This window comes from Saimiri boliviensis, chromosome 19, assembly GCF_048565385.1.
Source record: "Saimiri boliviensis isolate mSaiBol1 chromosome 19, mSaiBol1.pri, whole genome shotgun sequence".
Classification (NCBI taxonomy): domain Eukaryota; kingdom Metazoa; phylum Chordata; class Mammalia; order Primates; family Cebidae; genus Saimiri; species Saimiri boliviensis.
In genome coordinates this window covers 35322590-35335121 of record NC_133467.1, presented here as the reverse complement: position 1 = coordinate 35335121, position 12532 = coordinate 35322590, and the positions used below count along the sequence as shown (strand labels likewise).

General features: G+C 38.9%; 1 protein-coding gene across 3 annotated transcripts in view; it reads right to left on the bottom strand.

The window, feature by feature from the left end:
• Positions 1–12532, bottom strand: part of ASH1L (ASH1 like histone lysine methyltransferase) — a 211600-nt gene that overhangs the window by 85431 nt on the left and 113637 nt on the right. For all 3 annotated transcript variants that reach the window (XM_074389797.1, XM_074389796.1, XM_010348410.3), the window contains exon 5: positions 4361–5102. In XM_074389797.1, the coding sequence (XP_074245898.1) occupies positions 4361–5102 (742 nt within the window). The remainder of the gene's footprint in view (positions 1–4360; positions 5103–12532) is intronic.

The following is a 12532-nucleotide window of genomic DNA, read 5'->3' as shown; positions in this document are numbered from 1 at the left end:
AGACAGGGTTTTGTCGTGTTGGCAAGGCTGGTCTTGAACTGCTGATCTCAGTTCAAGAGAATTACATGTTGCTATAGTCTTCTCTCAATATGTTGTAATTCATTGTTGGTGTGTAATACAGTTCTCTGTATTTGGAAGCCTCAGCTTCCCAAAGTGCTGCGATTATAGGCGTGAGTCACCAAGCCTGGTCTGGTATGCCTTTCTTAAGGCAATCCTGCACCCACATAAAAACGACATTTTCAATATGAGATAAAAAGATATCTTGGAAAAAGTACAAAGTTTTTGCACCTGCTGGCACAGCTGCAGTGATGGCTTATGAAATTCCTTCTTTTTTCATAGTCCTTATGCTAGATTCATTTATCTTTTTTTTTTTTCTTGAAATGGCGTCTTGCTGTGTTGCCCAGGCTGGAGTGCAGTGGTTCAATCTCGACTCTCAACCTCTGCCATTCAGGTTTAAGTGATTCTCCTCCCTCAGCCTACCAAGTAGTTGGGATTACAGGCACCTGCCACCATGCTCGGGTAATTTTTTGTATTTTTAGTAGAGATAGGATTTCATCATGTTGGCCAGGCTTGTCTCAAACTCATGACCTCAGGTGATCCACCCACCTTGGCTTCCCATTTACTCTTAGATTTTCAATTTGAGGTTATTATCCAAAAAAACTGCTTTTAATATTCCTCTAATATCCACTGGTGGATATGAGTACTAATTTCTCTAAGGCATCATTTATATATATATGGAAGAACTGTATTACACACCAACAATGAATTACGACATACTGAGAGAAAACTACAGCAACATGTAGTAACATACATAATTTAACATGAATATGTTGAGCAAAAAAAGTTGAGACACAAAAGCATATGTCCTCTATAATTAATTTTTTTGTTTTTTTTTTGAGACAGGGTCTCCCTCTGTCACCCCGGCTGCAGTACAGTGACGTCATCTTGGCTCACTGTGCTCTCCACCTCCTGGGTTCAAGTGATCCTCCCACCTGGCTTCTTGAGTAGCTGGGACTATAGGCATGTGCCACCACAATTGGCTTTTTGTATTTTTAGTAGAGATGCGGTTTTACCATGTTGCTTAGGCTAGTCTCAAACTCCTGAGTTCAAACAGTCTGCCCACCTAGGCTTCCCAAAGTGCTGAAATTTCAGGCATGAGTAATGGCACCCAACCTGTATAATTAGATTTCCATGAAATTCAGGAAGAGGAAGCTGTATTGTTTAGAGCTGCACACTTAAATAGTATTTTAAAAGATAAATATGTGGTTACCTTAAAAGTCAGGAGACTGGTTACAGCTTCTGGCAAGAAAAGGGGTTCAGGAACAGGGAAAATATATAGTTACCTCCTGAATATTTAGATGGGTATTACCTTTACAGAAAATTTACTCAGCTTATGTTTATGTATCCTCCTGTTTGTCTCTTATTTGTTTCGTTTGCTTGTTTTTTGAGACAGGGTCTTACTCTGTCACCTAGGCTGGAGTGTGGTGGCAAGATTATGGCTCACTGCAACCTCAACAAAACTTAGAATATAATAAATGTATCATTCCAAGTAAGTTGGGAAAGGCTAATAAGTACTGAAAAAAATTAAAATAAACCTCTAACTCATAGCTAATAGTATTACGTAAGTGATATAAAGAGCTAAACAGCCTGGGCGTAGTGGCTCATGCCTATAATCCAAGCACTTTGGAGTCCAAGGCGGGTGAATCACCTGAGGTCGGGAGTTCAAGACCAGCCTGAACAACAAGGTGAAACCCCGTCTTTATAAAAAAGAAAAATAATAAATAAATAAATAAATAAAGAGCTAAATATAAGAAAGCAAGATCCAGTCACTCACAAGAGCATAATTACATAAATTATGATACATTCCTACCATGGAATAAGGTAATTCTGTATGCTCTGATGACAAGCACTCAGTATTAAAGAATACACAATGGGCCGGGCGTGGTGGCTCACATCTGTAATCCAAGCACTTTGGAGGCCAAGGCAGGCGGATCACCTGAGGTAGGGCTTTCAAGACCAGCTTGATCAACATGGTGAAATCCCGTCTTTAAATACACACACACACACACACAAACACACACACACACACACACAATGTACTGTTAATAGCGTCATTCACTGAGAGAAGAATGGGATAAGAGGAAGAGCAGGTGAAAAGAGACTTTTACTTTTAAATCAGTAAACTATTAGTTTAATTAAATTATTTATAAGCAGTGTGTATTGCACTTGAAATTAAAAAAATATATTATTTTAACATAGATGGATGGAAAAAAAAAAAAACCCACTCTATACAGGATTCACCAGGAGAGAAGACAGAGAATATGAGTAAGAGTGAATATGCCACATTAAGAAAAGCCATTTATAAATGATGAGCATTATATTGGTTCATTTAAAAATATTGAATATGGGCTGGGTGAGGTGGCTCATACCTGTAATCACAGCACTTTGGGAGGCTGAGACGGGTGAACCACCGGAGGTCAGGATTTTGAGGCTAGCCTGGCCAACATGGTGAAACCCCATCTCTACTAAAAATACAAAATTAGCTGAGTGTGGTGGCAAGTGCCTATAATCCCAGCTACTCAGGAGGCTGAGGCAGGAGAACTGCTTGAACCTGGGAGGCAGAGGTTGCAGTGAGCGGAGACTGTGCCACTGCACTCCAGCCTGGGTAAGAGTGAAACTCTGTCTCAAAAAAATAAATAAATAAAAAATAAAAATAAAATATGGTTTATTGCCTGTCCCTTTCTTTTTACATCTAAGAAATTACTTAGATGTAAATTCAATGCTGTGAAGCTTTTGCCCTATATATTCTAAGAGTTTATAGTTTTAGACTTTACATCTTTGATCCATTTTGAGTTAAATTTTGTATATGGTTTAAGGTAAGACTACAACTTCATTCTTTTGCATGCAGATATCCAGTATTCCCAGCACAATTTGTTAAAAAGACTGTCTGTTCCCCCACTGAATGGTTTTGGCACTTTGTCAAAAATTATCTGACCATGTATGCAAGGTTTTATTTCTGGGTGCTCTATTCTACTCCGTTAGTCTGTATATCTCTCTTTATGTTACTACCATACTGTTTTGATTACCATAGCTTTATAGAAAAAAACAGACAATTGGAATTCATAAAATTAGAAACTTCTGTACATCAAATGACAGCATAAACAAAGTAAAAAAGCAATCCACGGAATGGGAGAAAAGACTGGCTTAGATGCCTGATGAGAGACTAATATCCAGAATATATTGAGAATTTCTAAAACTCAACAACAAACCAAACAACCCAATCAAAAAGTTGAAAAAGCGACTGAGTAGACATTTCTCTGAAGACATACAAATGGCCAGTAAGTGTATGAAAATGTTTGTCACTAATCATTAGGGAACAGCACATTAAAACTACAATGAGATACCCATCTCACACTCATTTGCATGGCTGTTATCAAAATAATTGAAAATAGCAAGTGTTGGTGAAGATGTAAAGTAACTGAAATCCTTGTGCATTGTTGGCAGGAATGGAAAATTGTAAAGCCTTTGTGGAAAACAGTATGACAGTTTCTCAAAAAATCAAAAATAGAAATGTCATATGATTGAGCAATTCCACTTCTGAGAATACACCCAAGGTTAGAGCAGGGTCTAAAAGAGGGATTTGAATATCCACTGTCATAGCAGCATTACGCAGAAGAGCTAATGCATGGAAACACCCCAGGTATCCATCAATGGGTGAATGGATACACAAAATGTGGTATGCACGTAAAATGATCACAGAGAAGATAAAAAAAATTTCACTCACGTACCTCTATACTGGATAAAATATATTATCTGTCTGGGCCTTCATTTCCATTGTCTGTAAAGTGAGTGGGTTCAGAGTGGATTGTTTATGCCCTTTGCTTCTTTGTTTTTGAGACAGGGTCACACTCTGTCACCCGGGCTGGAGTGTAGCGGCACAATCTTAGCTTACTGCAGCCTCTACCTCCTGGATTCAAGTGATTCTCCCACCTCAGTCTCCTGAGTAGCTGGGATTACAGGCATGCGCTGCCACAACTGGCTAATTTTTGTACTCTTAGCAGACACAGGATTTTACCATGTTGGCCAGGCTGGTCTCAAACTCCTGATGTCAAGTAATCCATCCACCTCACCCTCCCAAAGTGCTGGGATTACAGGTGTGAGCCACTATGCCTAACCTCTCTGGTTCTTAATTGTAACTTGTAAAAGCAATATAAAAGAACAGTTTTTGAAAAGAATGGGTCTCATATAGTAAAAAAGTGAAAGGCAATAAGATGAAATTAATAATTCAGCTATACAGTTACATTATAGTTGCTCAAAGCTAGTTTCCTCTACTCAGATAACATGTTAAATGAGGAATTACCTTTTATTATTCTCTTGCTCTTCTTCCTCTGGTAATGGCTTCTGCTTTTTTCTGGTCTGTTCTTCCAATAGCCAACTCTTTCTTTTCAACCCCTTTTTATGTTCTGGGTTCAGGTTTACACTCTGAACAACAGCCTCAATTACATCTGTAACTGTATCAGGACTGAGGTGCAGTGCTGCTCCTTCTTCGCCTCTGTTCAATTCTGGGTTGACAAACTGGGCAGCCTGGAATGCTTGCATTGATACGACAGCCTGAAGGGGGCATTTCCGAGGTCGACCTGGCCTACGTTTCACAAAGTTATTCCCTGTCCTGGCCTGCCTTTGAAGTTTTTTGGCTTTTAAAATTTTATTGACATGGTCTAGGTTTTTCTTGGTGGCCAAGATTTTGTCATAATTGCACATTTTCCGAGCTTGGCGTTGCATAGCTTCCACTACACTTCTCTTGATATGATGGGGAGAACAGCTGCTTGTCAACTTTTCAGATAGGATTGAGATACTATTATTGCAAGAGTCACTTGGGACTGCAGGCACTAAAAGGCTGTCTGGTTTTCCCAGGGTTCGGTCCTTGCTGTGGCTACGGCCTGGACTGGAGGAAGGTGGTGCAGAGGCAGTTGCAATCACAGCATCAAGACTTTTCTCCATGGGCTCTTGGTCCTCATTTTGTACCATCCGCTGTAGCAGACTATCCACAGAGTCATCCCCAGAAGCAACTAATCTTGGACTTCGAGAGGGAACTCCGTTTACTGAAAGAGACAATAAATCACACATAGACAAAATTGGACACAGCTAGTTATTTAAATAAGTTTTTACACCGGTAAAAGGGAATACTACTCTATTTTCCATAGCAAGATTACACATCATAGGTAAATTGATGGTTTACTTTCCTGCAAAAGGTTATTACAAGAAGATAAAGTCAAAATCGGCCTATACTGCTCTAAAAACAGATAAATTAAAAAAGAGAAAGTCTCACTTTGAGATAAGGAGTAGAAAGAAAAAAATTATTTCTATAAAAATGAAGGTAAAAAATAAAAAATAAAAAATAGGCCGGGCATGGTGGTTCACGCCTGTAATCTAAGTACTTTGGAGGCCAAGGCGGGCGGATCACCTGAGGTCAGGCGTTCAAGACCAGCTTGACCAACATGGTGAAACCCCGTCTTTATAAAAAATAAATAAATAATGAAGGTCCAGTTAAGGTGAGGGACTTGAAAATTAAATGTTGAGGCCGGGTGCTGTGGCTCACACCTGTAGTCCCAGCACTATGGGAGTCCGAGGTAGGAGGATCACGAGGTCAGGCGTTTGAGACCAGCCTGGCCAATATGGTGAAACCTCGTCTCTACTAAAAATACAAAAATTAGCTGGGCATGGTGGCATGTGTCTGTAGTTCTAGCTGCTCGGGAGGCTGAGGCAGGAGAATTGCTTGAACCCAGGAGGTGGAGGATGCAGTGAGCTGAGATTGCACCACTGCACTCCAGTCTGAGCAACAGAGCCAGACTCCGTCTCAAAAAAAAAAAAAAAAAAAAGAAAAGAAAGTTAAATGCTGAATAAAGGCTGGGTACAGTTGCTCATGTCTGTAATCCCAGTATTCTGAGAGGCCAAGGAAGGAGGATTGCCTGAGCTAAGGAATTTGAGATCGACCTAGGGAAGATTGTAAGAAGATGTCTCTACAAACAATAGAAAAAAATTAAGCAGCCTTGGTCTGAGCCCTTGGGTAAAAGAAAAAAAAAAAATTAACCAGGCATGCTGGCTCACACCTATAGTCCCAGCTATTTATGAGGCCAAGGTGGGAAGACTGCTAGAGCCTAGGAGATTGAGGCTGCAGTGAGGCACTACACTAGTCTAGTCTGGGTGACAGAGCGAGATCCTGTCTCAAAAAATAATTTAAAAATCAGTTCAAAATAAGTCACTTCCCATGCTGCCTAGTTTACTACCATTATTCATGGGTCATACTTCTCCAAAGTTAATGGATTTCTTATCCATATGACTTTTAAATGTGATAACTATACTAGATATTCCTTTATTAGCCTCAGGTATTCTAGAATCCAATATCAGACAATGAAATTTTTCTCAAATTACCAATAACTTTTTCAAATAATATCCAATAGCCTTGTCTACTTTTTAAAGAAATTATTTACTTGTTTTATCATCAACTCTGGACTATATACCCTTGTCTCAATTTCATATTTAAACATTTTCAGGTCAGAACAGTGGCTCACACCTGTAATCTCAGCATTTTGGGAGACTGATAATGGAAGGATCACTTGAGGCCAGGAGTTCAAGACCAGCCTGGGCAACGTACTCTACAAAAAGTAAAAATTAGCCCAGTGTGGTTTCCTGTACCTGTAGTCCTATCTACTCAGGAGGCTGAGGCGGGTAGACTGCTTGAGCCAAGGAGTTTCAAACTGTAGTGAGCTATGATCACGCTACTGCATTCCAGCCTGGATGACAGAGCAAGACCCTGTCTCTAGAAAAATAAAATTTTTAAAAAGTAAAAAATTTCAAACTCTTAGCTATATTTGGTATCATAATTCTTTAAAATTCTGCCTATACTACTTCTATAATATACTTTGATTAACTTTCAATTATTTGCAACTCCATTAAATTTAACTGTGGAGGTCCTCAATAGAGTACTTGTTATTTACCTTTTATACTTACTTTCCCACTGGGAACATGTTTATTCTCATAGTCTCAATTATCATCAGTATGTAAGTGACTTCTAAATATTCATACCAATCTTCAGTTTTATCTGAAAATTACCAAAACGAAAAATGACCCCTTCCTTTTCTCCAACCTTTAAATGCTATAATTTTTTAAAGCTCTCCAGTCTAAGTTTTTTCCTGTCTCACTCTCTATTCTTTCTTTTGCAATTCCTTCAACTATCATCTATATTCTGATGACTACTGAATTGCTATTTTCTGAATAGACCTTTATTTTAATTGTTGACTTTTGCATGTTTCACAGATTTCTCAAACTCATATTCATATCTCATTTCATTTTGGCTCCCTTCAAACTTGCTCCTCCCTCCATGTTCCCTACATCAATGAATGGTACCATAAAGCTAACTATTCAACATTACATATACTGCATCAATCATGTGGCAGGGTGTTAGTTATCCAAGCTCAGGCCACATCATTTATTATTGCTCCTTCACCCTCCCTCATCATAAAATTCTGTCTTCTGTTAGTTTAAACTCTTGAACCTATCGACTTTCCTTTCTTCTACTATAGCCACCAAGACTAAGATAATGTTATCTCCCTTCCCTGATGCAATAACATAATTCCTTGTGGGGCTACTAAAGTATGTACATTAATTTCCTGATGCTTTCCCTATCAAGTTGTAGTCTCATCCCTCTTTGCTTCAAGCTGCCACTAAAGACTTGCTTTAGCAAATAAATTCTATGGAAGAATGTGATGATTTCCAACGTTAGGTTATAAAAGGCATCTCTCTCTCTCCACAAGCCCTTGGATTCAAGCTTCTAAACTGTAAGGAAGCCCAAGCAATGAGTTGGCATACTGACCAACAGATGCTGCTGAGGTAATAGCCAACAACCAGTATCAACCACCAGATATCTGAATAAGGAATCCTTTTTTTTTTTTTTTTCTTTTTGAGACAGGGTCTCACTATGTTGCCCAGGCTGGAGTGCAGCAGCACAATCTCACCTCACTGCAACCTCCACCTCCCTGGCTCAAGCAATTCTCCGACCTCAGTCTCCTGAGTACAAGAGTACTACAAAAGTGCACCACCATACTTGGTTACTTTTTTGCATTTTTTATAAAGACGGAGTTTTGCCATGTTGCCTAGGCTGGTCTCAAAATCCTGAGCTCAAATGATCCGACCACCTCAGCTTCGCAAAGTGTTGGGATTACAGGTATAAGCCATCTGCCTGGCCAAATAAGGAATTCTTTGAGATGATGTTAGCTCACCACCATGCGTTTACAACCAAAGGAAGGGAATCCTGAGAAACTTTGAGATGATAACTGATTGTTATTGTTTCGTGCCAGTAAGTTCAAGGTTCTTTGTTATTCAGCAATAGACAAGTGAAACATTGTTCTTTCTGCTTCTACTTTCATCACTGTCTAATCCATTCTTTAGATAGCAGCCTGAGTGATCTTTAAAAAAAAAAAAACACAAATTTTATCAGGTTTCAGCTTCTACAATTCTTAAAAAGGTTCTTACCACAACTATGATTATCTATTCTTCCAGCCTCAATCTCGTATTATCTTAGACCCTTAATTGTAGTAATAATAAACTTTAGTTCCTTAAACTCATCATGTTTTTTCTTGATTCAAGGCCTTTGGGTGTGCTGTTCTCTCTACCTGGAACAATCTTTCTCCACAAATTCATCTGCTTAATGACTATCCATTCTGCACCCTCCTCATTCTTAATTTAGGTGCCCTATTAAGAATTACCATAATACTTTCTACTTTCTTAACACTTCAAATTAGTGGTTTAATGTATGTAATTCTCAAACAATGTTTGGTCCATTAACGTGGTGACTGTATTCATCAAAATCACTTTTTTTTTTTTTTTTTGAGATGGAGTTTCGCTCTTGTTACCCAGGCTGGAGTGCAATGGCGCGATCTCGGCTCACTGCAACCTCCGCCTCCTGGGTTCAGGCAATTCTCCTGCCTCGGCCTCCTGAGTAGCTGGGATTACAGGCACGCGCCACCATGCCCAGCTAATTTTTTTGTATTTTTAGTAGAGACGGGGTTTCACCATGTTGACCAGGATGGTCTCGATCTCTTGACCTTGTGATCCGCCCGCCTCGGCCTCCCAAAGTGCTGGGATTACAGGCTTGAGCCACCGCGCCGGCTCTTTCTTTTTTTTTTTTTTAAACACGGGGTTTCACCATATTGGTCAGGCTGGTCTTGAACTCCCGACCTCAGGTGATCCACCCACCTTGGCCTCCAAAGTGCTTGGATTATAGGAGTGAGCCACCATGCCCGGCCATGTTTTCTTGCTTCTTGGCAAGACTATTAATTTTTTACTGGATATGCTAGGTAAGAGTCACGTTACATTAAGTGTTTGGATTTTATCTTTCTTTAAAAAATGTTGAAGTTGAAAAAACTGGAACATTTGTACACTGTTGTTGGGAATGTAAAATGGCACACCACTGTGAAAAACAGTATGGCAATCCACCAAAAAAATAAAAATAGAATTATCATATAATCCAGGAATTCCTGGGTATGTACCCAAAAGAACTGAAAGGAGGGTCTGGAAGAGTTATCTGCTCACCACTGCTCATAGCAGTATTACTGACAAATGCCCAAAAGTTGGTAGCAACCCAAGTAACCATTTATAAACAAATAACAGTAAACAAAATGTGGTAAAACATACGAAGGAATATTATTCAGCCTTAAAAGGGAAGGTAATTCTGACACACGCTAAAAAATGGATAAACCCTGAGGACTTTATGCTAAGTTAAGTAAGCCAGTCACAAAAAGATAAACACTGTATGGTTCCACTTTAGTGGGTGATTTTCAGGGACTGAAGGGACAGGGGATTATAAAGTTCTCATTAATGGATATAGAGTTTCAGTTTTACACGATGAAAAGAGTTATGGAGATTGGTTGCACAATAATGTAAATGTACTTAACACTAGTGAATTAACTGTACACTTAGAAATGGGGAGTCTAGGCTGAGCATGATGGTAAGAGCAAAACACCACCTCAAAAAAAAAAAAAAAAAAAAAGGCGGGGGTGGAGTCTAGCTCTGTCTCCCAGGCTGGAGTTCACCAGTGGGATCTCAGCTCACTGCAACCTCCATCTCCCAAGTTCATGTGATTCTCCTGTCTCAGCCTCTGGAGTAGTAAGTCATCAAGCCTGGCTAATTTTTCTATTTTCAGTAGAGATAGTGTTTTGCCATGTTGGCCAGGCTGGTCTTGAACTCCTAACCTCAGGTGATCTGCCTGTCTTAGCCCCTCAAAGTGCTTGAATTACAGGTGTGAGCCAACACAACAGCTAGTAAATTTTATATTATCTGTATTTTGCAATTAAAAAGAAAATTTGTTTTTGGTTTGTTTTTTCACAGTTAAAATTTTTTCAAATGTTAAACTTTGTTTTAAAAATCAGTTATTTGTAGAACAGTTTGACAGTCTGAGTCCCTGAATCCTGTTTTAAGTCATTACTACGGTCTAGTGTAATCTTCACTCCAGAGATACTTTAGCCCTGCTAAAGTATAACCTTTCTTTTTTTTTTTTTGTGAGACAGGGTCTCAAACTGTTGCCCAGTCTGAAGCGCAGTGGCACCATCTTGGGTTCACAACCCACTTACTTCTTTGGTCATGGCATATATATAACGTCTTTTAAACCTCAATACAAAGTTTAGGGAAGCCTTTTCTGATTAACTTTTCATCATTTCAGCATTCAGCTATGTGTAGACGTATTACTGTACAGGCCAGGCATGGTGGCTCACGCCTGTAATCGCAACACTTTCAGAGGCTGATGTGGGCAGATCACCTAAGGTCAGAAGTTTGAGACCAGCCTGTTCAACATTGTGAAACCCCATCTCTATTAAAAATATAAAAATTGGCCGGGCGCGGTGGCTCAAGCCTGTAATCCCAGCACTTTGGGAGGCCGAGGCGGGTGGATCACGAGGTCGAGAGATCAAGACCACCCTGGTCAACATGGTGAAACCCCGTCTCTACTAAAAGTGCAAAAAATTAGCTGGGCATGGTGGCACGTGCCTGTAATCCCAGCTACTCAGGAGGCTGAGGCAGGAGAATTGCCTGAGCCCAGGAGGCGGAAGTTGCGGTGAGCCGAGATCGCGCCATTGCACTCCAGCCTGGGTAACAAGGGCGAAACTCCGTCTCAAAAAAAAAAAAAATAATATATATATATATATATAATATATACAAAAATTAGCTGAGCATGGTGGTACGTGCTTGTAGTCTCAGCTACAAGAGAAGCTAAGGCAGGAGAACTGCGTGAACCAGAGAGGCAGAAGTTGCAGTGAGCCAAGATGGCAACGCTGCACTCTAGCCTGCAAGATAAGAGCAAGACTCCATCAAAATAAATAAATAAATAAATAATATTACTATATAATAACTAGCATATAATATTATTGCTCTCAAGATAAACTGATCTTAACATAAGTTCCCTGGTATTAGGGAACGTCTTTTACAGTCTTTAGGTTTAATATAGTAGTTGAATTTGGCAGCCTGAATATATTAGTTGCTCAGTAATAAAATTTTAAAAGAACCACCTCTCTCATCAATGTAACAATACTTGTAAACCAGCTATAAAGAGATGAAATGATTTTGTGAAACACTACTGAAGGGCTTTATGTTTTCTAGAATGTGAAAATTACCATGGATTTGTGTCCTAATTATAAAAATCTTCAGAGTTACATCAAATCCCTGAGAAATGAGCAGACAGACATAAATATCTTAAAAACTACAAATATTAGAAAAAGACTTCTAAGAGAGATGTAAACTTTAATGGACTACTTGCAAGTACTCATTACAGAAATGAAAATAGTTATCCTCATATTACATCCTAAAGTCCCAATAAGATATTAAAAACCTCCAGAAAAGGCTCAGATTTTACTTATCAATAATAATTTTGTACTATGGGCTCCTGATACGCATAATAATGACTACAGCTTTCAATAAAATCACATTATTTAGTATATTATCCCTTTGGATTTATCTTGAAATAGGGAATTTAGTTCAAGGATGGTCCCTGAGGCATCTTATCCAAAATATAAATTACATTTTGTTTTTACAGTTGTTTATACACCTCAGTTTACTAAACATAGTTTGTAGAGATATGGTATTCCTTTGACTACACCTAGAAGGTCAGGACATGATTCTGGTTTACACCTTTAAATTGCAAAATAAAGGCTGTCATTTCCTGTGTTGCTGCAATATATAAGAAAGCTAGGTCAACCAAAATTGTAAATATACTGATTTTAAAAGCACAGGTTTATATTTAATTGCAATTCTCCAGAGTATTTGTATTTGGTTCTAAAATGAAACTAGGAACACTACCAACCTATGACAAATTTTACTTAATTTTTTTTCTGGGTCTGACAAGCAATATAAATCTGTAGGGGAGGCAGAGAATTAGTAAGAGCTTGTGGTCAGGAACTCCTTTTTCTTGTTCCTTCCAAAGCCAAAACTGAAAGAAGAAACTATCTTTTTCTGTGATAGGTTTATTTCTATTTCCCCATACATT